Genomic DNA, 26,207 nt, shown 5'->3' on the forward strand with positions numbered 1-26,207 from the left:
GATGCTCCTCAGATACTTTTGTTTGATGACCACTCTCTTGGGGATCAGAACTGGAACACCATTGTTCCCACAGCAGTAGTAATATCCCTATAAATATTTCACTAAAACTGTTAATCAAACTTTAACAATCCTTTCTTGTTGGAATGGAGGGATTTCTTCCATCATCTTTGGTGGTTCAGAAGGAAAGGCAAGAACAGATGTAATAGCCATACTATCTAAACATCAAACAGAACCTACAATTGGACATAAATGATCACCAAAACTGTTGTGATCTACTTTTTACTGCAAAAGCTGGATTTTTTTGCAGTCAATCAAGTGCAGTTAAGACACTGCCACCACTAAAAGCAACATGCAGACTGTTCAGCTACAGTAGCTGAGACCAGGGGTCCAGAGGACTACAGGGGATCAATGTGCCCATTTGTAAGGTCTACAGAGCCTTTTAAGACCTTGCAAAAGTTTCTTCCAGTGAGTAGAAAACTGTTACTCCACAGCAGAAATGCTGCTTACAGATGTTAGGACACAAACATTTTCTCCCACAATCAGAAGATTACCTCTGCTTTTACACATCTTATCTGTAATGGTATTTGTGTCAGTAACTCTAAAACTAGAAAGTGCAGCAAGAGAAAAGAATAAACTGTAAAGATGGGCAGCCATGAGAGGAAAAGGTAAATTATATCTGTGACACTGTTCCCAGCAGATCAATTTATTTTCACCTTCCTAATGCAGAGACACCTTTTATTTTTGGTGTGAGTCACCACAGTATTTGCTTCAGGAAGAGGCTAGTAACAGGATGTGAATATTTGTGAACTTAAGAAGGGGCTGATAATAAAAAACAGCTTAGAAACTATACATGTGTAATGAAACAGCAGGGCACATCAGTTCAGCATGACAGTTGGAATTTGCCAGATGTTAATGAGTTGACTTGCAAAGAAACAAAACCAACCATCCCCTCCATACACTACATGATCCTTAATAACTGCAGCAGATATGTTACTGTTTTATGCTTAGAGTCCTCAAGCACAGGAAATAAAAATAAACAACCCACCCCAATGTCATCTTCAGGAGCAAAGCACCTGCTTCCAGAAGGGCAGAACCACCCACAAGTAGGACAAGTAACCACCCAGTCACAAACACCTGCAGTGTTTACCCACAGCCCTCTCCTACCTCTTACACGACAGTAATCACCCCAGGAAGTCATTGCAGGAAAGTAACACAGAGTTAAATACACTGTTGCTGGTTAAATTTTTTCTGATATTCTGACCATCTGCAGGCAAAATGAACCAGATAAATTCTGTGGTATTACAATGAATGTAACTGGGACTGTAAGCAAGCAGGTGAACACGAGCTGTTCTTCACTACCGAGCACCTGGTGAGAACTGTCCCATCCATCTGGATCTGGATCTGTGACTAATTTTCTTTCTGAGTGGGGGGAACAAAGAGAGTTACTGCATGATGCAGGACACCAACCTTTCTCTTCAGAAGAGCCACTGTGTTGAGCAAAATCTTGACTCAATGCATCTTTAAATTGTAAGAATTCTCTGTATTTTAGTGTGTTTTGAATCAGGCTCAGAGGGAGCATATCAGAGAAGCATTTCAAAATCTCTTGTTCTAGCAAGGAATGACCTTCAGCTTAAGGAATGACCTTCCTCTTATTTTCTGGAATGCTTCTGCTAAATTCTTCCTTGCCTATCTTTTTAATTTGTGTACACAGCACCAACCAGTAAATAACATCATGAGCAAAGTTGCAACCAACTCCCCCCCAGTATCAATAATATGATATAAGAAGTCAGAACTTTGAGTTAAAGATGACCTACACACAAGAAATGTACTCAACTCATTTAATAAAACCATTTTGTTAAAAAATTACTTAGTAATGATTGGAATTTTACATAGAAAATTCAGAAATTACAAAAGATGGCATTGTATAACAAATATAATCTGAATATATGAGAAGAGTTAGACACATTTGGTAGTAAGGTCCACAAAAAACCTATGCAAAAGGAGAGAGCAGCTGTTCCTGAGTTAATTGTGCTTCTGTTGATATTCTTCTGAGATAACATGACAGCAGTGTAAAATATTCTCTTTCTAAGAGAATTAGTGCTAGAAATGTCTCTTCTGCTCATTTCATGACTGATATTACACATGCCTTCTCCTGGCACAGTTAAGAGGTTCTCCAAATGCCCAAGAAAGAAAGTATCTGAGGCCTAAAAGAAATACTCCAAATGAAAAGCAGTGTACTGTGAGCAGCCTACAGGTAAAAAAACCCCAAGCATCTCTCCTCTGCATCTCTCCTCTATACACATACCCATTTATGTAAATTATTCCTTCATAAGGCTTTACAATAAATCTGAAATCTTTCAAATCTATATCTAATAAATATTACATGAAAATAGTTTTTCAGTATTTACATATGAAACATATAAAAACACGATCACTGTAAGACTACTTCTTCAATTTCATCTTCTAAAGAACCAAGGGTATTAACTCCTGGCTTGTTTGTAGTATACTGCAAACGGTGTCTGTTTAGGCTTCTTCCTTCACCAAAAAGCCCATTGTCTTCTTTTACTTTGACTTTATTGTTTTTATCAACAAAAGGCTTATTACTAGAGTCCCAATCTATGTCCAAAGGTGGAGTATCATTATTTTTAGAAAGAACAATGGTACTGGCACTGCTTCCAAAGAGTTGCTCCATTAAATTGGACTTCTTTTCTTTCTTACTATCGAAACCTGCATTTTCCTTAACATTTTCTTCTAATTTGTCACTTTTTTGAGTGAGCCAACTTGGTCTCCCTGATCCTTTCCCAAACGAAGGTACATAACTACCAAATGTTAACTCACTGCTTAAATCTACAGTCCTTACATTTCGTTGCTTCTGCCCTTGTGCTCTTGTGCCATCATCCTGGCTCTCCTTTACAGGAAATCCATTAGTAACCTTCCCAGGAATCTCAAAGAATGGATTAGTTTTCTCTTTTTTCTCCAGGGAATCAGATTTTCTTGCTGTATTTATGAGTGGTGCTTGGGAAGTTGGTCTCATGTTTGTTGTATTTTGGATTTCTCTATCAATTTCTTGCATTTTAGCAAGGAGGAACTGTCTTTTTCGCCGTTCCTCCAATGTTTCGGTGCTTTCTCTCTCTACTTCAGGTTTGTGGATTTCTGTCTCCATCTTTATCTTCTCTTCTTTATCCAATAAAAAGTTGCTTTCTTTTTTAATTTTGTCATATTCTTTCCTTTGCCACTCTGCAAAAATGTTTGAACAATATTTAAAATGTTTTAATTTTAAAATATCCTTATAAGATTTTGAAAACAATGCAAGCAAAAGCCATTGAGCCTTTAACATGCTCTTCCATGCATAATGTCATTTTCCAGCTGCAAAAATAAATTCTTCAAAAATTACAACTAAATCCAGTCCCAATTCTCTGATGAGATATAAAAGTTTATTGTCATCTTCCAAAGGCATTAGGACATTACCCACGTTTTAGAATTTTCAAAGCAATTTGATTTCTGCCAATTGCCTTCCCATTTCCTGAGTATGAATCAAAATGAATCCAACATTACTGATTTTAACAGTTCTGACTTGCACAGTACTTTATTTTTATTTGTCATTACCACTGACATTAGGACAGTCCTGGAATATATGTGTGGGTTCTTTTTTTTTCATAAAGGGAACTATTTCTGTGAAGCTATCAGGACTCAAAGTCATAGGAGTCATCACCTATTTCAAGCAGTAAATGATTTAAAATACACTGCATCAGCTGCATATAGAAAAGACATTTACATGAGTGTTCTGTGCATCACTGCATGGACTCAGAGTGACTGTGCACAGCTACGAAGGAACACCAAAGGCAGCAGCAAACCAGCAACTTATAGACAGAACCTAGAAATGCTTATGTGTAGAACAAAGAGGAAGCTTCTCAAATATTTCTCTCTTCAAAATACTTTTTCCCCAAGATAATAGATGTGTATTTGGCCAAAAGTTGAAGATGGCCTCTCCAACCTACTGGCATTTGCCTTTGAACACTTTACTCAAATTTCTGACTTAGGTTTTCACAGAGTTCCATGTTACCTACTGTACTTCGGCTCAGGCTTTCAGAAACAACTGCAATATTTCAGTTAATATATTTAACATAAATACTTTTTCAATAGCAGATCATTATACAAGTTAAGTAAAGAGCCATGCTTCTCTTTGTAAGGTAGGGAAAATACCAGCTTATACCATATGATGGGTAAGTGGTTAAATCATCTTAATCAGAGACATAAAATCAGATTCTTGGCTTATGTAAGTTGTGATAGAAGATTTTTCACAGATTTTACCTCTGAAAGCAGCTATAGATTGTTAGAATTCTTGTCATATAGAACAAGTACTACTGTTCATTAACTATAATCACTGAAAGAGTTCTTTAACATGACAGGGTGTGGTCCACCTAAAATACTTGATATTGACTTGTGCATGTAAGACGTTAAGATGCTGTGAAAACCAAATGAATAAAAAAGCAGTATTAAAATATAATGACAGAAACTGACATTTCCAAACATCCACACCAAATGATTCAGATAATTGGACCTGAAAAGAGAAACTGAAATTTCAAATTATGTAAGGCAGTAGAAAGTACTGAAAAAAAAGGCTACATAAAGGAAAACAGATTTGTTCTACAATAGTAAAAATCTACTTCCTACCTCAATAACATTTAGCAAGTCAGAGATAACATCAGCATTTACCTTCTATGTCATTCTTGTTTTGTAAAGCACAATCTCTCAGACTCCAATGCTTTTTTGTGGACAGCATATTTTGCTGCTGCATACTTAATCACTGCTAAGTACAGGGCACAGATTATTCTATATCCTGTATTTCTTTCTGATTCTTCTTTGCATAATGTAACTGAAAATAATTTTCCACTGTAGTGATCTCTGCAAAATCATTTTGCTCTTCTCACCCGAAACCAGCAGCCTCACTTGATTAGTATTCTACAGTGCATTTTTCAGCCTTCAGCTGCCCATTTTCTTACCGTCAGGAAGTTTTGGAGCCCTCTCCTCTAAAGACTGTATTTCTTGAAAATGTTTCAGTTCCTCTTCCCTGTCTTGGTCTTGTCTTAGGAGTTCTGTTTGTTCTTTCCATCCTTTTTCTTGAGCTTCTTTTTCCTGAAATAAATTAATAGAAAATTGAAGCTGATGGGGAAAAACAACCAACCAACCTAACAAAATCATAAGAACTTCCATGTCATTCTGAAATCACATTCTTACTGATAAACATAAAATGAATAAGTCACCTTAAACCAAACCAGCTCTGACAACCCAGGGGTTTGCCCCCAAAATATTATCACCTCTAGTATACTTTTATACACTTGAAACAAAATGAATAGACAATCAACTCTATCTTGTATTACACATTTCAGGGAAGTTGCAGCTCCAGTGCCATAAAGCAAAATTATCACTCTCAGGGTAGTCCTCTTTAGAAACCAGAAGTTTTCTTCTTCAAGGAGTTTAATAGAAGGCCACATTTCATCACCTTACTCTTTTAACAAGCAAGCAATTAGTTGCCCCCCACTTGCACAATCTGACCTTTTTACTCAAACGAGTGGGCTGTAGATTCAAGTTCATTTTGGTACTTAAATTTATAGAGTATTAAGTAACAAACAATCAAAGAGAAAGGTTTAATCTCAGATGACAATTTCAGCTAGTGACTATACAGACATATGTAAAAGGCAAGAACAAGAACCTGCAGAAAATATATTAATAGCAGCAGCAAAAATCACCAACACAGAAAAGTAGTGGCAATGAAGTGAAGAGAAAGTCAGCCTAGACCAACACATGGGAGTTAACTTTGTAGGTTGTGCTTATTTTAGAACAAAATAAACTTCTAGACTAAAAATACCCTTCTAAGAGAAATAGCTACTACTTAATGAACAAAGAAAAGATGACTATTAGCCAAAAAACCTTCAAGTATTTTCCCTTCATGTACAAGGTTATCATTTTTATATTAAAAAATATTAAATATGTAAGGAGATGGTGGCCAGGTATTTAAAATGCTTGACTTTAAAAACTGACGAAAGTATAGACTACCCAAATCTAATTTACATTATTTAAAGCAATAGCCACATAGAGAATACACAGTTGGGCTCCATGAGCTGCACTTGTACCAGCTGTCTGGTTCTGTAATTCACACCCCCAAGCATAGACTGGAAGAATACATTAAATGACATCCGTAGTCACAGAAAGGGTTCGGGAAGAGGGAACACACAAATGAAACTGCCATGAAAAAGCTTCAGCCCTAACAGGAAGCCAGCCAAGACCATCCTCAGAGCATTATTTCTGAAAAAAAGTCCTAGCCTCATGTAATCAGAATTTGTACAATTTGTACCAGAATCTGTATTATTCTGATTTGTAATACCTTACAAATCTCTGTTTTTAGCCTGGGGTGACAAAGTATAAGTAATACTTCTAATGGTACTATTGTCTACTAAAAAAGGAAAATGGAAAAACAAATAAACCCAAGCATATTGACACAGCTGGAAAACCAGAATAAATACCAGCATTGTGACAATAAGAGGAAGCGTTAGATTTATGCATTGTGAAATAATTCTGGAAAGTAAAAGAAACCATAATTAAGACCAAAGAGAAAACCGAGAGAAGGCAGCCATCACTGTTCAACAGATTGCTTAAATAAGCATTAGAAACAAAGAAAAAGGGTGAAAACCAAAATGAAGTCTTAAAAACTTCAAAGAAGTAACAGTGGCAGGAAAAAAAAATTGAGCTAATGGCTCTCACTAAGACAAGAGAATATGATAAACTCAAAAAAATTGAGTTTATTTCTAGAAAGGTAGATCTTGTCTTAAAGAACAGAATGTTTTTGAAATATATCTATTTTGTATATATATGTATTTTCTATATATTTACACTTGTATATTTACACATTTTCTAAAATATAAGCTCTGCATTATACAATCTGATAGGTGAATTATCTGGACTGGATCTCAAATTTTTATGGAACTTACTATTTTAGGAAGAATTCCTTCTTTCTTGTTTACTGTGTCACCACAGACAAGTTCTGATTCTGGAAGAAGTTCTGCTGGTGAGAAGTATCCACTGGTTTGTATACTTTTTGTGAGCTGTGGTCCCTTTTTAATATTTTGGTTGTTGGCTGTAGAAAATACAAACTAATTAAATTGTGTTTTCTCTGGAAAATATCCCGCTATATACCTGTCTCTCATTTCTCATGATTTGCAGCGAACAAGACTGTATTGAAGTCAATGGAAGTGGAAAGTATCGATGAGTTTCACACAGTTGTTTTCAGCATCTGTAAAACCTAATCATAAAAAAATATACATGCAAAAATTCTACTGAAAAAGTAATTTAAACTCCACTTTAATGCTACTTATAGGGTCATTACAGTGTACTGAGTATTAGTTAAAAAGCCCCACAAAATATCTCATTCATCTTACTGCCTGCCACAGAATCAAACTCATAAAATTAAAATTCACTTACTTGAATCTTTGAAACACATACATTTATCTCTATGGAATGACATTAAAAAAAAATCTGAACCTAAAATGGAATAATAGTAGAGCATCTATAATAAAATGAGCAGCAGACAAACTGTTTGAAATACTGGCATTAAATATTTCAAACAGTCCCATAAATTTCTGCTTCTTCTGACAAGTAGATTCTACTGATCCAGTGAAAATAGTCTAAGTACACACACAGACACACACATGTTTATGTGGGTAGGATAAGGTTTGAGACTGTCTTGTCACACCAGAAGAAATCACTGTACTGATACTTTTAGAAGATTATGTTCTGGGACACATATACTCTGAGGAAAAAATGAGTGCAGCTCATCTGACAGACAATACGTTTGAGTTAGTAAAAAATAAATAAAACAGGTCACCAAAATATTCTTAGCAGTGAAGATACATATTTTTAAAGCCTCTGTAATTTATTGTCAAGTAGACATCTATCATCTATTGGAGATTTTACTAACAATCTTCCTCTCCTCCTTTACCCAGGAACTTCTGGTATGAAAGGAGTTAAAACTGCTGTTTGGTGCAGTTCTGTGTTTTGGCTCTGCTGCAGTTACAGAAGAGTCAAAAAACCACTGTGCCCTTCTTTGTAACCAGTGCTGTGTTGAAAGAAGTGCAAAAAGATGTGTGCTTGAACAAGCAGCAGCAGGGTTGAGCACTGAGTGGCATGAAAGGTATAACCCAGCTGAGACATTTCAAAGTGATGCTACTAATTTTTCTGCTTTTATTGCTTTATACAAGTTACCTCTTTTTCTTTGTACAATATCCGTGTCTTTCCTAGGTGATGACTTCAACATACGATTAGCATATATATTTTTTGCTTCAAGTTCTCTTTCTTTTTCCTGTAAATGAAAGAGGTAAATATAAAATTGAGTTACTAGTATTTAATTTACTAGTCACTAGCAAAGCTGTAAATTAAATTAGATATGGTAAATAGAAACAGAATAAACAATTGTTTAATCCAATGTTTTAAGGAAAACAATCACATTCCTAACTCTGCTTATGCTGTGAGAAAGCCGACAACTTTCTCCCCACCAAAAACTCCTTAGTAAAATATTATGGGGGAAAAAAAAGCAGCTCTCCGCAGTGAAAATAAAACTAAATGCCAGTGCTTCCATAAACATGAACAAGACTTACACCATGTGTATAGATTGCACAACTGAATTTTAAGTGTTGTGAAGAGTTAAACATTTCAATGCAAGCAATGATACTTGCCACAGGGCATGTCAGTATTGGGGAGCAGAGGCCCACTGCATCGTAGAGGCATACTTTTCTTTTAGCACATTTACTGAATAAAATACAGAAATGAACAGTGAGTTATCAGAATTGATCTGATAATGGAAAGGTTTTCAAACTGTAAACTCTCCACTAACAAATCAGGCTTAAAACACATCCTCTAAACAAGTACATTTTAGAGGTACTAACACTACTGCTACTGGCTGGATAGCTGGGAACGTGGTGAACTGGTGCATCTCCAACATATAACTAGATTTGAGACTTGGAAGTCTCAAATTCAAGAAAAATTCTCCCAGAAACGAAGTACTTTAGCTTGAGTCTCACTTACTTTTTTTCCTAAAGATAAACTAAGTAGAACATAACAATATTTTAAGTACTTTTATTGAGAGTTTAGGCAACAATGATGGTGGTGTGGGGTGCAAATAAACATTTGCACAAATTTAGCAACACATGTGGATATCACAAATACATTACATTAATCTTCATGCAAACCTACTGTAATGCAAGTATATTAGTAATGAAGTACTATTTACACCTGCAGATTTAATTTTAAATTCAAGACTTCAAAACCTAATTGTCCAGTAGATTTTGCAGTTTATTCTCAATGCTTGGCTATGTATTTGATCTTGCTTTTCTTAACTAGTGCTAACAATAATGATTTACACAGAGACATTCCTGTTATAAACACTGTAGGGTCAGAGCACAGAACATTTCAATTTAATGCAGGAAAAGAATTCACACGTGGTATATAATTAAGTACACATCAGAGAGTGCAGTCACTGGTAAACTATTCAAACCTGATTACAGATACTTTTAAAGATAAAATCCCAGTACATGGTTAGCAAATTCTATTCCTTTCACATTTTACCTTCAGCTTCTGATTTAGATGATTAAGCTCTTCTTGGAGAACTCTGTTTTCCTCTTGAGCCTCGTACAACTTTTTTTTCTTTGAATGTAACTCTCGTTGAAAACTGCTACCACTTAATTCAAGATTTCTTTCCAGATCCTTCAATTAAAACAAAATAGTATTTTTTAATAACAGAAGTAATTTTTATAGTCAAGTTACTTAAATAAAATTACAGTAAACCAGTGTCTTGGGTTTAGATGTGGGCTCGACCATTGCTGTAACACTGAATACACTTAAACCTTTAATCCTAATTTTGAGGGGGCAAAGCACCTGCAGATGCTGCCGCTCATCCTTTTGAGTATTGAGAGGATTCGAGGACATAATAGAAACTCACTCTACTTTCTGCAAGGCTCTTGCCACAGTGGACCTCTGGATCTCTAAGACATATCTCCTACTGATGGGTAAGGGAGAGAATCCTTCCCTGAAAGTGCAGGATTATAAAGAAGAAAACAAGAAAGAATTTTTAACCTTTCTAGTAGAAACTAGCTTGTGATTATGATTTCAGTTACATGCCCTTGTCTTGTAATAGCTGTTTTAAGTGAAGCTGTGTTGATGAAAGAAGGAAAAAAGCTAGAAGAAAATCCCTTACTTTTTAAAGCATGATTCATTTTAACATGATCCAGTACTACAAATGCTGAAATACCTAATCATAAAAGTACAGATGACAGATGGTGACACTACAGGATGAGGTAGTTTAGCTAACTCAGCCATTTATATCTTGGTACTTTGGGATTTATTTTTATGAAAGCTTAGTTTCCAGCTTAATCCTTGGATTTCCAGATCTATTATCTCTGTAATGTAATTTAGATTTAATTACTAATATAGAGACCAAACCTTAAATCCATCTTAATGACATAATTTTAGCTTAGTATAAAATTTATATATTATATATAAAACATATCTATTATCAAAATTGTACAACTACCAAGAGATTTAATACTGTTAACATAATTTTTAAGTAAAATGAATTTATAGACATATTTACAGTGTAGACATGCTTAGACATATTTACAAAAACATAAACATTTTTGCTGGACTAAATTAAAATACATTGGACAAATTTCTTATAATGGATACCCATAAAAAGGTCTAAAGATTATTTCAGTATTTAAAAAACATGCTGTAATTTTGTCCAGCTGAGCTCTTAGTGCAGAATAGTGGACAATCAAACACTGTATGAATGCTGTTCAAAAATTGAAAAAGAATGACTGTATTATTTTTTTTTAGAAGTTTAGTGTAAAATTCCCTAAATACCCAGAAAATTTCACAACTTGTTTCCCTCCAAAAGGAGAAACTGGATTGCATAAAGCTGTATTACAGCTGCATGCACTTCGGAAACGTTATTGCTGGTATAAAAACACTTAAAAGCACAAATCCACAGGATATATTCTGCCAAAACATGCTTAATTTGGAAACAGAAATTTGAATGCACAACCACCTCAAGTGGAACTATACAATCACCTTGGAAATAATTTACTTGATTCTACTTATGGGTAAAACCAAAAAATACTGGTTTTCTATTTGCTCCACAGCTGTGTAAAATTACAATTAATTGTGGTAAGAAATATCTGTACCAGAATTTCTTACAAAAAGAAAGTCATCCCACCTTAATTCTTTTTTCCCTGTCCTCCAGCTTGCTCTCTGCTAAGGCTAGTTTCTTTGCCAGGTCATCTCTTTCAGCAAGGTGCTTATCTGCAGACAGCTTTTTCAGTTTCTGCAAGACAGTTTTTTTCCTGTACAGTTCATCTTCTGTATCTTTCAGCCGTCTCTCAGTTGCACGTTCTCTCTCCTGAGATTTTCGTAGGCGCTCCCTTAATATTCTAATCTCATTGTTGTGCCGAGCAAGGAGCTGAGAGATTTCGTTTTCCGTATCTTCAAACTTATTCAAGGCTTTCTCCTGCCTGTGCTGAAGCCTCTTCAGTGCCCTGTTTTCCTTTTGCAGCTCATCCAGTTTGATGTGGAGTTCAGTCAGTTCATTTCGGAGCTCATTGATTTTCAGCAGTCTAGCAGAAAGAACTCTTTTTGTAACAAGATCTATATCTTTTGCAGGAGAATCCCTAGTGAGGCTCTGAGAACGGAAGCCCCACCGTGTCCCTCGTTTGCTTGGTGCATATTTGGAATCCAATTTCTTTGTTGCTGAGAGAGGAAAAATAAAAAGCATGTTTACTATTAGACAATGCAGTTTGTCTATTCAGACATCGTTCTTGGAACCAAGTTCTGCCTGAAACAATCATACAATACTAAGCAGAGATGGTAGCTTTCAAACCAGACAATAAAAGGCATATATATGATAGAGTTATGCTCCTTTTGATAGCTGAAAAATGGAGATTTATGTCTGTGATCTACTGCGGGAGGTAGTAACTGCAACCATTAATATAGGACCCTTGTAGAGTAATCATCTGCAAATCGTATCAGAAATAAGAGTCATGTTTTGTTAATATTTGATATTGTTTATTAAAATGGTTTAGAAATACTATAATGCATACAAAATATCACATGCTTTTAAAATGGCAACAATTAGCTGAGCATTAGCTAGTTATGTATTATGCAAGATGTAATTCTCCCAGACAAATGCAGTAGTATTTTCAAATCCAGCTGCCATGCTTACAGACAAAACAGCAGATTTCAAAGGCTCAATGCAAAAAGCCTCCAAAGCAAAATTATAAATCCCATGAAAATTCAGTTCTCCCTGAATAATTTATTCTTGTATCACAAGTTATTTTCCACACAGTATTCTCCTTTGATTACTTGTACGCAGCACTCGCATTCCTATTTATTACTATTATTATTATTTTATTGTCATTCCCACACATAAAAGCTGAACATTTTGTTTCTATCTTATGTGCCTCTCATGCCACGCTCAAAGAATGAATCATATAATCCACTAAAAATATCTCTTAAAACAACTGAATTAATAGAGGGTGCATAATTCTTTAAGGTACATCAGTGTTCAAAAGAAGTACACTGAGCAGCAGTTTGTAATTCTGGCTTGAAAGCTGGGATACAGCAATAGTGCAGTTACCTACACACAGACAGTGAGTGTGTGTGACAGCAAAGTCTTCCTCTCCTTTGCTACTCACCATGTTTCTATTCTACTGAGAATACTTATCAGCAAAAATAACAGCTTAAAAATACCTTCTTATCATTTCCTATAAACATTTTGCAAAAATACTCATTCATTTTCTGCTCGGTGCTCATTTTTTCCACAGCTTGAGCAAACAAAAGAAGGTGTGTTTTTTTCCTGTACAAAGATCACTAATGTCACATTCAGGTGTGAAAAGATTATCTAATACATGCACTGCAGGAATGATGCCACTCCTATCACCAACTAAGGGAGTTCCCATTAACCCTAGACTTCCAGCCCCTATAAGAATTTCTCCTTATTTAGGGGAAACATGAAATTCCACTACCAAGTTTGTACTTTTGATCATATAGTTAAACTGGGGAATAGTGTATTCCAAGACAATGTAATATGACATTCACAATACCTTCATGTAATTATTATCTTCAATTCTGGCTATGTAATCAAAGAACTGGTCACACATTGGCCCCCTCCAAATTAAACAGCATGGTGGAACTGCAGTTTCTGGTTCCCAGACAGCTAACCCATGACTACCATGGAGGAGATGCCACTTCTGAACACAGAGAAGCTCAGCAAAAAAACAGTTGCACCAGGACTCCCATACTGTCAAGAAACTAAAGAGATACATTCGCTGTTCAAATTAAAAACTTAAGGTCAGACCTCCTGGCACAGCCTAGACTGTAACATTGACCAAGTGATTCACACAATATCAAGCACTTATGAATGAACTAGAACACCTGCCCAAGAAAGGAAGGACATGCTAAGACTTCACCAAAAACGGTATACAATTATTTAGAACAAGCTGTCAAAGTGCGGCAGAAAGCCTTCACAGCCCTACTTCAGCCCAGGGCTCGCACAACTATTCTCTCTTTTTTTGCAGAGATGTTCACCTCCCCACAAACTGTATCAAGAAAGCAGCCTGTATCTATGAGAGAGCTCAAGGTGGAGTTATGTCATCTCAAATTGGAAATATTTTACCCTCAGGGAAGAAGCAGGAAAAACTTTCTTTTGAATCCCCATCTAAACCCAACTTTCATCAAAAACACTTTCTCTTTTTTTGCCACATTAGTGGTCTTTTGTTTCTTTGTTAGAAGTCACAGTACCATCCTGTAAAATGTAGTCAACTAGACTTCCACAAGACAGGTATCTGCAGGTTATTTGATCAGGGAAATTTTAACAACTGTCTCTCTTTTACAGATTGCATAGTAAGGACTTGCCTTGGGTTCTTGGCCTTGAGTTTTTTGTCAATGACAAAAACCAAGCATCAGCATGATTCAACAGAATGCTGGTACAAAAGCCATATTCACTTGTTAAGAAAATTATGAAGAATTCTGAAAATCACCAAAACTCATCCTTATGCAGGAGTGGGTTAATTTCAGTTTTCAATGGAGCAGCTACTGTCTACCTGCCATCTGTAACATAATTCACATGAACTGTATTTGTAGATGCTCGTCATGCTAGTTTCTCACTTTTGAGTTTTCAAAGATAATTAACTCTTTGGAGCAGTTACAAAACAGCAATTTCTGCTACCTACCTACCTTGGTAGTGCAACAGGCTGCTTGAAGTCTGTGTTTTGTGATGTCTTTTTTCTTGGCTTGTAGATGGAGAGCTTAGTGCTGGCGACTGGCTGGATGAATGAGATGCATTACCTTCATCTGAATAGTAAGAGTCACTATTTTTATCCTCATCTGATTTCCTCTCCTGTTCAGAATCTGGGCTCCTTACTCTTTCTCCCATTTTTTCAGATTTAATGGCTTTCCAGATTTTTCTCAAAGACTGCTCATTTTGGCACAAAGGATCTTTCAGTTGTTGCAATGGCAGCAGTTGGATTATTTCCTCTGGTTTATCATCTTCATCTCCAAGCATGAGATCTCTGCAGTTCAGTTCAGCAAGCAGCAGTCATCATTCAGAATGCATTTTTCTGTAACAATTTAGAGAGAGAGAAAAAATGAGAATGAAAAGAAAGTTGCTTAAGAAACAAAGGTAAAAAACCTGTAAAATAATTCATGATTCCTATAACCTTATGCCACATGCTGTGCTACCTATTGTTTATATTAGTAATTATATTTATATTAATTATTTATATTGAACATGACAGACATCACTCTAGGAATGTTACTAATATTACATTCATAGTCTGAGGTACTTCAATCCCAAAAAAGGAATCAGAATATTAACACAGCTAAATCTAGAATAAGACACTACTCTCAAGTTAGAGAAGGGAAAAGAAGAATTTGGAAAACAAAACAGAAAAAAAAAAGAAAGCTTGTTGATACTCAGGAAACTAATTTAGACATGTTTTAAAACTTTTTAACCAAATGAATTAACAACTTATTTGTGTGACTAGAATTAAGATATTTGTAGAATTGGACTAAATCTCCCATTTCTCAATTTCTGACATTCCAATGATGTTAAATAATGTGCTTGAAAATAAATTGTCCCATTTGCCTGGAAAATACCAAGTCCCTAAACCCTAATGAGACTGTACCTGTCTCTCACAATCTTCATCCTGTGAAGTACTCTCATACTCTACAACATCTGGTGCTTCATAGCTTTAAGGACTGGCCAGAGCACACACATTTGTGTCATGTATTTATGTATCTATATCTACATATATATACACCCTTTTATATCTGATAAGAGAGACCACACCACCAGTACATGATAAACATTACACCTGAAGCAGGTATAAAATGAGGACTGCTCCTGCAGCCTATCTTTTGATGCAAACTGAAAAATCCCATCGTCTCAAGGTGAAATCACCCCATTGTGTATTTGGAGACACTTCCTGAGAATGTAATGGAGCAAATAAATTCAAAATTTTCTTCACCTTCTCAGTCAAAACAATTTTCTCTGCAGTTTTACTGACTACACTCAGCCTCCCTTGTCTTTTGCCTCTCTCACCACTCTTGGCAGCTTTCAAGCTTAATTTCACCATCTCTCTCTTTTCAATCCAACTTTGAGATATCAGGCCTCTAATGGGTGAATAAATAGGACTTGCACCATCAGTTCTACCTGTTGAATGACATAACTTCCTAGCTGATTTCTAAATGGCAAAGCAAATTACACACAAAAAAATTCAGCTGCTTTCAGTCAAAACTGCTCTATGCTGCAGGACATTCAACATACCTGTAAATTTTTCACTATATTATTTCCCAATAAAATAAACTTGGCCTGCTTCTCAGCCTTCACTGCCTATACATGCCTTATTGCATAGCCAAGCAGAACAGAAATGTCAGCTGCCAAGATAGTTTTCATTACAAATTCAAGCTTTCTGGCTCAGTTCACTGTTAGCACAACTCTGCCTCCAGTGACTGGAATCCATTTGGCCTCATAATCTATACAGAAGAAATTAGAGGAATAAACATCCTATCAGGTTTCTAAACTGGGAAGATGCTTGGAAATTAATACTGAAGTACCTGGAACAGAGTATTTTTTCATTACTTAGGAAGAAACTTTCCAAAATAATGGTTTTTAAACACCTAAATATTTTCAAAGTGGTCCAAAAAATTAGATGCCTAAAACTTATGTCAAAGGATTCTGATGAAAACTAAAATTTCACTGCAAAGCCTAGAAAGTAAATAAGCTATTACCTGAGATCACCTGTCCTAGAGATTGCTAAACACATGCTGGAAGGTATCATTACTGTGAACGTTCAAATGATCAGGAATGATTGTTCTTTCCTTACAAGATAATGGAGTTATTAAAATTATTTCAAAAGATATACCTAATCATAACTGTAACTAAGATCATGTAAGAATACTAGAACATATCAGGGTGCTTCCCTACTCCCAAACAGTTCCTTTCCTAACTCCTGGCCCCACAAACACCTGTGCAGAATGGATGTTATTTTGCTCCTTGAAGAGCAAACCAAGCCCAAACAGGCAGAGTTTTGGGGACAATCTGTTCTCTAGAGGATGCACAGACAAGACTGCACCAGGTCTGTCTCCACAAGACAGAATTTCAGGGAATGCAAAAAAATAGAAACTAATATATTTATACTAAAGTACTAAAATAATATGACATATAAAAATAGTACTCTGGAGGCACAGATCTCATATTCTTGCACTCAGGGAAAGCATAAATGCCTACAGTTCATGTCTAATTATATATATAAAACAAGAGCACTCACTTTCATGTACCAACTTAAAGCTCATCAGTTATTTTATAGCCCCACAAGAGTTCACTGAAGAGGCAATAATCTTTTTGAAGAATGCTTTTCATAACTCAGTGTGTTTAAAACAAACAAATTGTAAGAACTGGAGGATTAGAATTATCCATCACTCCTGTGCTGCATATTCCCCACTTTTGAGAATATTTTGCTAAGTATCGTTTTGACATACAGCAACATAAATGAACAGAAATTGTCGATGTATTCTGGAAGTACTTGAAAAGCAATGGAATGAAAACAAATTGAAAAAGGTAAAACAAAGAAAGCTCCCTTGAGGACTCACCAAAAACATCTTTTGGATCTTCAAATGGTTTTCAGTTTTATAAACTGGTAATATTATAATATTTTCCATACAAAAAAAGAAATCTTAGTCTGTGAAGTCTTGCCAAATTAATTTTTCCACCAGTTTATAATGCAATTTGATTAACAAAAGAATGCAAAGTTTATCCTGAGAACAAAAGAATCACTAGGATATTCGAGTTTTACTTCAGTGAGCCTAAGGACTGTTTAATTAAGAAATGTTTTGGTTCCCTGACGTCTCAATTGTTACAAACTAGTTTGAGTTGATTATAAAGCAAGTTTAACTTATGTGAATAAGATCCACAAAGATATCTATTTTCCCCTTGTATATTTAATAAGTTGTGAGGAGTGAAAAATTGTGCGTTAGCAGTGGGTCTAGTAAGCTGCACCATCACCACAATCCCAATCCTCTCCCCTCAAAAGCAGGCATGCTTTTAGAAGCCTAATGAACCAAGATCACATCAATACAGAGTGGCTGAAGTAAATCTGGGACTTGCACAAACTTTACAAAGAGGTTTTTTCCCCCAGAATTTCACACTTCTTCACTTCTATCTATTGCTATTATTTACATATATTATATTAAAAACATGTTTATCATTACAAAAACCAGTCAAATACTGGGTCACTGCAAAGGACATGACAGACAAAAGTGAGAACAGAAAACAACTGCAACAGTTACAGAAGATTCCCTATTACTCCTAAAAAAATCACAGAAAGAGAAATTGAACCACTGGATTACAGGTATTATGCAATAGACAGAAACGAAAATTACTTAGCAATCCTTCTCATGCAGTGCACCCAGAGCTCAGTTCTGTAGTGCAAGACTCATAAAACTTTTTATGTCCTTTTCAGTATTAACACCCTTCCAAGACCAGGGGAAGCTCAGTGCTTTTGCTGGTCACCGAATGGCACTTCCCCCGTACAAACACTGACCTCTAACGGCCTGCTCAGTTCTTCCACCTATTCTGAGAGGGACAGTGCAAGAAAGCCAGCTTCAGACAAGTACAAAAAGCGTCAACCCAAATTATTGAAGTGCTGAACCTAAGAGCAAAGAATAATTTCAAAAGAAATGAATCTCCTTCTTCTCCCTGCATCCATCTTTTCCATATCCAAATACTGTAGTTTTTCCAGAAGAGAGCTGAGCAAAATAATTTACTTTTATGACATCCAAACATACTGAGTGATGAGCCTTAGTGAGGATTAAGTATAACTTCATTAGGTACTGCAGCTGCTGACTTAACTGTATGCATTTCTTCTAGGTTTACTAGCTTTTCACAAAATCACAGAATCAATTAGGTTGGAAAAGACCTCTGAGATCATCAAGTCCAACCTATGATCGACCATCAGCACATCAACTAAATCATGGCACAAAGTGCCACGTCCAGTCTTGCCTTAAAACCTCCAGGGATGATGACTCCACCAGCCTGAACAGCCCATTCCTATGTTTAATCACCTTTTCTGTGAAGAAATTCCTCCTAATCTCCAACCTAAACCTCCCCTGGCACAGCTTAAGACTGTTGTCTTGCCCTGCATTTTGGTGAATTAAAACGCTGTATGGTTTTAAAAGCCAGTGTTACGTTTACCTGTCACAGTAAACCTCAACGTTACTTGTGTCAGATCTCAAAATGAAGAAGCTGCTCTAAGTCCCAGGTCAGAAATGAGGAAATGGCACTTCAAACAGAGCACATGCAGGCCAGTCCTACAACGGCGAGAAGAGATTATGTTTCTAAATCAGACTCCATCACGGAGACCCACGCCGTCGCTCATTCCCACCCGTACCCCGGTGTGTGCGGACTTACCTAGTTCAGCTCAGCCACCCCCGAGAGCAACCCTCCGGTTCCCGAAGTGCAAGCAGGCAGCTTTCCTTCACTCAGCGGAGACGTTCTTAAAAAACATATCGAACGTTATTTTCAACCAGCACTTCGCTACGGCACACTTTAAACGCGATCACCGAAACCTACACACACTACATTACTTCGGAGGAAAGGAACTGAACACCGCTGGCCCGAGACCTTTCGGAGGCCAATCCCAGGCCTAGGCCCGGGCCCGTTCCCAGCTCCCACAGCCCCCAAAGAAACACGGTCCCGCGGCGGTCCTGCCCCACCCCCGGGCCGCTCCCTCCGCCCCGCCATGTCCCCGCTGTCCCCGCCGCCCCCGGCCCGTCCCGGCGGTACCTGCCCGGCCCCTCGGCCCGCCCGGAGAACGCGCCGACGGTTGCCGCGCTACGCTTAAAGGGGCCGCGCGGCGGCCATTGACAGCGGCTGCCCGGCAACGGGCGGCGGGGAGGAGGCGGGCTCTCGTCGTCAGCCATTGGCTACCCGCCCTGCCAGCTCGGCGACAGCCGCTCTTCCCATTGGCGGGAGGCTGAGTCCCAGCTGCTGATTGGCTGAGGCGCGGCTTACAGGGGGCTGTGTCATGGGGCTGAGCCCTGCGGCGCTGCCTCTCCGCGACGCGGTGCCCCGGTGGCGCCTGCAGGGGGCGCTGCGGGCCGGGCCCGGTGCGGGTGAGCCCCGTCGAGCTCCCGCCCGAGGAAGGGATGGAGCTCAAGTCCTGTGGGGAGCAGCTGAGGGAGATGAAGGATTTTAGCCTGGAGAAGAGGGGTCTCAGGGGAAACTTTTTGGCTCTGTCCAGCTCCCTGTAGCCAGGTGGGGGCCAGCCTTTTCTTCCAGGCAGCTAATGACAGGACAAGATGACATAGCTTCAAGCTGCTCCAGGGAAGGTTTAGGTTGGACATTAGGAGGAATTTCTTCACAGAAAGGGTGATTAGATATTGGAATGGGCTGCCCAGGGAGGTAGTGGAGTCACCATGCCTGGAGTGTTTAAGGACGGATTGGATGTGGCACTCAGTGCCATGGTCTAATTGACATGGTGATGTTCGGTCATAGGTTGGACTTGATGATCTCAGAGGTCTTTTCCAACCTAATTATTTCTACGATTGTGTTCAGAGAGCTTCCTGGGAGCACAAGGGTAGAGGAGCAGCCCGCCGCCGTGCCGGGACCCATCACGTTCCCTCACAAGCCCTCCGGGCAGTGGGACCAAGGAAGCCTTTGGGGAGCCTTGGGCACCTTCTGGCATTGCCAGTTTGAACACAAGGCTTTGTGTCAGGGCAGCATCTGGGGATTATGAGGGGCCAGGGATGAGAGCAAAAGGGGCGAATGGTGTCTAATTATAAAACACCCCAGAACTTGAAGCAAAATGGATTGTACTGACAAAAGGATTAAAGTATTGCCTAAAGCCAGCAGATAGGCTTGAATTCAAAGGCAGGGCCAATGTAATGAGGCTGTTGTGGTTTATTCCACAAAGAAGTAAGAGGGTTTCTAAGCCTTGGCTTTTATTACTCCAAGTTCTTGCTATTATTTTTCCCTAATGATAATCTTCATTAACAAATGTGGTTAAGCAAATTTCTTTCTGGAGAGAGGAAGGGAAAAGGAAACAGGAGATCTTGCTTGCTTCACTTGCTGATGGAATATGTTATGATAGCACAGTGATGAAAGTGACACAAGAATTTGGGTGGAGTAGGATAAAGTAGAACATTTCAGATGAAGATTATAACCTGCCTGTATGGGAAAGCATAAATGGGACATTCCTGAGAGGGAGACATATTTGCCCTTGGCAGAATGGTGGCTCCACAATTCTGAATGTTCAAAATGAATGCTCAGTGACCATTAAATGAAAATAATAAAAATGGAGGAAACAGGACAAATTTTTGGTTTTGTTTACCAGTTTTTGTTTACCAAGGCAATATTTTCAGGCACAACCTGTCAGTTTCTTCTGAAATATAAATAAGGAAATATGTGAGGAAAATACAGTTTTAATGCACTTGAAATTAAAATATTTCCATCCACTCCTCCCTGACTATAAATTATAGAAGGAAAAAGAAAAAATTATGAAAGACTTGAGAGATTCTCAAAACTGATGTGTATTGTGCACAAGAACTCTGAATATGCTTAATTAAATTACTGGAAAATGTAATTTAGTGAGTAGGCTAGAATGCTATCAGAAACACGTCAGCATAAGCTCCTATAAAAGGAGATGTATATTGGGATTTCAAAAGCACAGAAGTAGCTGTGCAGTATAAACCTGACATGGAGTCTCCCAGGCTGAATGGAGCTTTTCCTTTTTTTGATCCTAATATCCAAGAAACCAGGCATGAAGCATGCAAAAAACCCCAACAATCAGTCTGTGAATTTCCTAATTTTGATTGTCTCCATAATTGCTAATATTTTTGCTATACTTGCATTGCTGTTATGAAATTGGTTTCAATAAACAATAAAAACTCATGTGGATCTTTTTTAAATTCATCCTCCATGGCTTTGTGTAGCTCACCCTTGTGCTAAACAGCGAAAGCATATAATTCATCACAGCAACGCTGGCAGAGAATCATTGATGTCCTTCAGAAAGATCCAGGGAATGACAAAGACGGAATAATTTTATTGCTTGCAACTGGAGGAAATGTATTGCTTGTATCTGGCAGTAAGCCAGGCCAGAATCTGAAATGCTATTGCGGCTGTAAATAGGATGAAAGGGATTCATAATCCATCTCCATGCCCACCGTAGCTAGGAAAATTGTAAGCAGAAAAAGCAATTAAACAAACAAACAAACCAACATAAGAAAGCATTAAAATACATGGGAGAGACCATTTTTTTTGTGTTGATAATTTATAAACTAATTCCCATGGCTAACCATTTGAGGCTTGGTTAGTGACTAACTAATCATTAGTTATTGAATATGGGTAACACAGGTACTGAATTTAGGCAGTGTGTATGTGTAATACAGGTATTGAATACAGGTATATATAATGCAAACAGGCCTCTTGTTCACAGCAAATAGCATCAGATTTCTCCATCAAATGCTCCATCCAGAATAATGTCAACAGACTTGAATCAGCTGCTGATCTGGAATAAATTCAGATATTGTGAAATGTTGGCATAGGGATTAATCAATAGAAATTTGTTAGTCTAAAAACTACAAATGATGTATTTTACATATTGTCCTAACAACCTAACAGTTGATACACAGCAGATAATTGATGGTGCTGTATTTCACATTCCCTTGGACAGGACAAATAGATGAATCACCTGAGCAAGAAATACAGTTTTGCAGTCTTTTTCTGTCTGTGTAAAGCAAGTCTGATGTCTTAACTGCTTGCTTGGTTGGGAAGGTCATTTAAACAGAGTATTTAATTCAAAAGCTGGAGGGGGAAGTAGAAGGCTCAGAAGGAACAGCCCTAGCCTTGGAGCTTAACTGAGGGGAGGGATGCTCTAGAAAGCGGGGTGGAAACCTTCGAACACTAAATCAGGTCATAAAGTCACACAGTTTGATACTTCCAGAGGTTCCAAAAGGGATAAAGCCACTGGGCTTATTCAGATGAGTGGAACCTGTGCTCATTTAATTGTTGTACATAAATATTGATGGGAAATCCCTGATGCATAGAAAAAATGCTATTGATTTCCACTGCACCATAGAAACAGCTGTGGCAAACAGGGTGGGAACTGTTACAATAACTGCACCTCATGTAACAGATAAAACAGATTCCCTGAATTGACAGAACAAAGATGATGTTCAAATTTGAAAAGGGAGTATCTTTCTAGTATTGCTTTCAATACCACAACTTCTGTAAGAAGTGGGGACTTAAAGAACGTATGGTCATATAAATGAGGGAGCCAAAGTGATGTGCTGCTTGCTTTAACCAGAGTACATGATGTGAAAATTCACTGTGAGATTCAGACTTAGATATTCAGTTTCTGCAAAAGATCAAAGGCTGGTTAAAACTATCAGACTAGATATGAAGTACCAAAGATGACCCCTTTGGGTCCTTCAGCCTTCACATTTCCTGATGTTTTCTCTCAGAATAGGCCATATGATACTGCCTTGTACATGCATAAACCTTTATATACATCTCCCTGCATATAGTACCTTGCATACATGCTTGCAAAAAGTCTTTGTTCAGAATTGAGGGGTTTGTACTATAGAGGTTTTGGCTCAAAGATGTTTCGCAGGTTTGGGTAGCCAGGCATGCTAGTTCAGGCTGCTGTTTCTAGTAACAAGGGAGATATTTATGGAATAGAACCATAGAATCATTTAGGCTGGAAAAGACCTTTAAGATCATTGAGTCCACCCATAATTTATTCCCTCTTTCCACTGCTATAAAGGTGGCCTACAATGTGACTAAGATCTCTGCATTAGAGCATGAATATGGACGTAGCTGAAGGATCCAGCTGAAGGTTTTTTTCCTTAATATATGTTGGAATATTGTCCTGAATACAAGATACATTGTGTATGAGCATGTACTTCCCTTTGCTCTCAGCTATCTGGAATCATATAATCAAAATATTTCAAATTGTAATGCAAATAAAATTAAATGTCAGTCTGTTTTGACATTATAAATATTTGTGGTCTCCTTATACTTTTTAATGCACGTGTCAAAATAGGCTGTGGTTTTGTTGGAGGCCAGTTGCTTTTTTTACTGAATGCTCAGCTACCTTGAGAAATCAAAAGCCCAAGATCACTTTCACAGCTTGCCTCCCATGTCCTGGGCTCTGAAGTGACCCAAAACATCTCCACTGTCTCTATTCACAAGTGCTCCTTAGTCATCAGCTGAGAAGCGACCGCTCACCTTTGACAACTTAGTGTTATAATTCTTTGAAAGACTCTCTTTTGGTGTCACTTTTCATACTATGACTGGTTTCAACCCACTCGAGAGGTTTTTCTTGAGCATTCTCTGACCGTGATGACACTGGAGCTGCTTCAGCACTCCTGACACCCCTTTTGTGTCTCTGACCGGCACTGGAGAAAGGCCTTCCGTGAACTCAGCTGAACTTGAGGATGTATAAAAGAAGCACATTGGGCATTGTTCATGGGGATTTGTTTTTAACAATACAATTTTCCAAGGCTGTGAAATATTGAAATATTAAAAGGCAGATATAGTGCAATGAAAGAAACATTTATGTATACTTCACAGCACTAGTTGATTTCAGAGGTTTTACAAATTTATTAGAATTCTTTGTGTTAGTGTACCTGCTTGGATTTTGAGCTCACAACTGCCTTGTGGAGAAATACTAGGTGAATAACATAAAGTGATTGAGGGTGAGTCACAGGAATACAACTTACAATGTGATGAGTTAACACTTCCACATAATAAAGTAAGGTGCTCCGTTACTATAATACGAAGCTTTAACTGCTCTTGTTGTGAATAGAAGTGTGTTTTAGCAGGGACACAAATTAAAACAAGGTAATTATTGCCAATGGTCTAGCAACAAGTGTTTTATAAGCTATTTAAATTTAAAAAAAGCCCAGCAAAGCCTGGGAAGGTAGAGAAGATGCTGAGCAAACAAGTATTGAATACTTGATCAGAAAAAAAATATTATTTGAGGGGGACATTTCCATAAAGACATTTCCAGAAGACATGTGCTATGGGGAGGAAAATTTCACACATAATATTCGGGATCTGGCAGTGTTATGTTAAATGCTGTGTTTGTTCTTGGAAGGTTTTAGTAACATTTTTCCAGAAAACCACTATTTGAAGGACAAATGTGACATCTCTGGACTTGTTTCGGCTGCTTTTGCACAATCTGCAATTTCATATTCACAATGTGTATATTAGTCTTTGACAAAAAAAAAATAAAAGCAGTGACCAAATAATTTTGAAAAATTCTTTAATCATATGCAGTGTGTGTTGCTTCTGAATATACTTCTCTTGGCTTTAAAATTAATTTTTATTGCTAGGATAACAAATTAAATTTCTTCTGTCTCTGTACAGTTTTGTGATATACATTATGTTGTAGAGGACTAATGTCAAGTGTATCTTTCATACCAGCAAAAAGAATGGATGTTATATCAAAATAAATTTGGCTTAGTGTTCTCAATGTTCAGTGTGAACTGCTGTGAAAACAGTTTTATTGCTTCAGTTACACAGAAAAATTGTCCCCTTAAAAACATCTTTATTCAGAATGTTGACACATCTTGATTATTAGTGTTAAACTCAGAAAGAGATCTGAACAACTCATGCTACTTCTAGACACCTGATCATCTCATCAATTTTTTTTTTCTTTAATGCAAAATGGAATGCTTCCCATGAAGAAGAAGTGCCAGCATATCAGCCCACAGTCTTGTGTATCACAGACTTCGGGCAAGCAGGAGGTAGGGATTTGTACCCCTTCATAGGAGGGAGTTGAAACTTGGGTCCTTGGATTTCTGGATGTGCCTCCCACGTCAAACTTGTTAAGGGAGTGTAGGCTGACTGAAATTATCCGTGAGATATGTCCAGAGCTGCCCATCACTGTGAAGGCTTAGAGGCCTCTGAGCAGAACATGTGCCTTGGGCACTTTGGGCACCACTGAGTAGGTCAGCAGCTTGATGACAGCATTTTTGACTTCATGACCTTGATTTGTTAAAATCCTATAGAGGGTGCATTTGAGCCTTTACAGCTTGTAGTGCATAAACTCTTGAAATTAATCAACTTACTGGAATTCTCCTTATTAGCATTAAATAACATTGGCTTCACTCATCCTTGTGGGTCCCTTCCAACTCGAGATATTCTATGATTTTATGAATATCATTTTTGTCTTCTCAGGATTTGAAGTAGTTTAACTTCCACACACCGCTCTCCCCCCCTGCCCATGCTAGAATATGATACTACTCACGTTGTGCCTCTATACTGTTCCGTACTGTGCTTCAAGGATGCTTTGATTGATGAAGACTGCTTTCTGGATGTTTTTTTCACCTTCTGTTTTATAACCAAAATTGTCAATCCTCTTCTCAGACCTAGTAAATAATGAGATCAGTCACTGTGTAGTTGTCAGAAAAGCAAGGACAGTGATCGAACTAACCTGGACTGCAGGGGAGGGATGTTTCATGTAGTCAAAGAAAAATCCTGGGTCTGCTCAGACAGATTGAAGGACTGCACAATGGATGTTTACAAAAGCTAGTGCTGGGTTTGAGGGCCTAGTCCTCTGACAGCTCATGTCATCAATAAAAAAGGAGATATGTCCATCCAA

At 37.7% G+C, this 26,207-nt stretch overlaps 1 protein-coding gene across 2 annotated transcripts; it reads right to left on the reverse strand.

The window, feature by feature from the left end:
* Positions 1 to 1,824: 1,824 nt before the first annotated feature.
* Positions 1,825 to 19,479, reverse strand: LCA5 (lebercilin LCA5). Of its 2 annotated transcripts, XM_048299057.1 has the most exons (10): positions 19,385 to 19,479; positions 19,010 to 19,094; positions 18,794 to 18,909; positions 14,278 to 14,660; positions 11,264 to 11,793; positions 9,619 to 9,756; positions 8,260 to 8,356; positions 6,990 to 7,135; positions 5,004 to 5,136; positions 1,825 to 3,237 (listed from the first exon to the last, which is right to left on the reverse strand). In XM_048299057.1, the coding sequence occupies exons 4-10, from the start codon at positions 14,603 to 14,605 to the stop codon at positions 2,432 to 2,434; spliced, it is 2,178 nt and encodes a 725-aa protein (XP_048155014.1). In that variant the 5' UTR covers positions 14,606 to 14,660; positions 18,794 to 18,909; positions 19,010 to 19,094; positions 19,385 to 19,479; the 3' UTR covers positions 1,825 to 2,431. The 2 variants fall into 2 exon arrangements, with proteins under 2 accessions (XP_048155014.1, XP_048155015.1); XM_048299058.1 differs by lacking the exon at positions 18,794 to 18,909.
* Positions 19,480 to 26,207: the final 6,728 nt, after the last annotated feature.

This window comes from Corvus hawaiiensis, chromosome 3 (genome assembly GCF_020740725.1).
Source record: "Corvus hawaiiensis isolate bCorHaw1 chromosome 3, bCorHaw1.pri.cur, whole genome shotgun sequence".
NCBI lineage: Eukaryota > Metazoa > Chordata > Aves > Passeriformes > Corvidae > Corvus > Corvus hawaiiensis.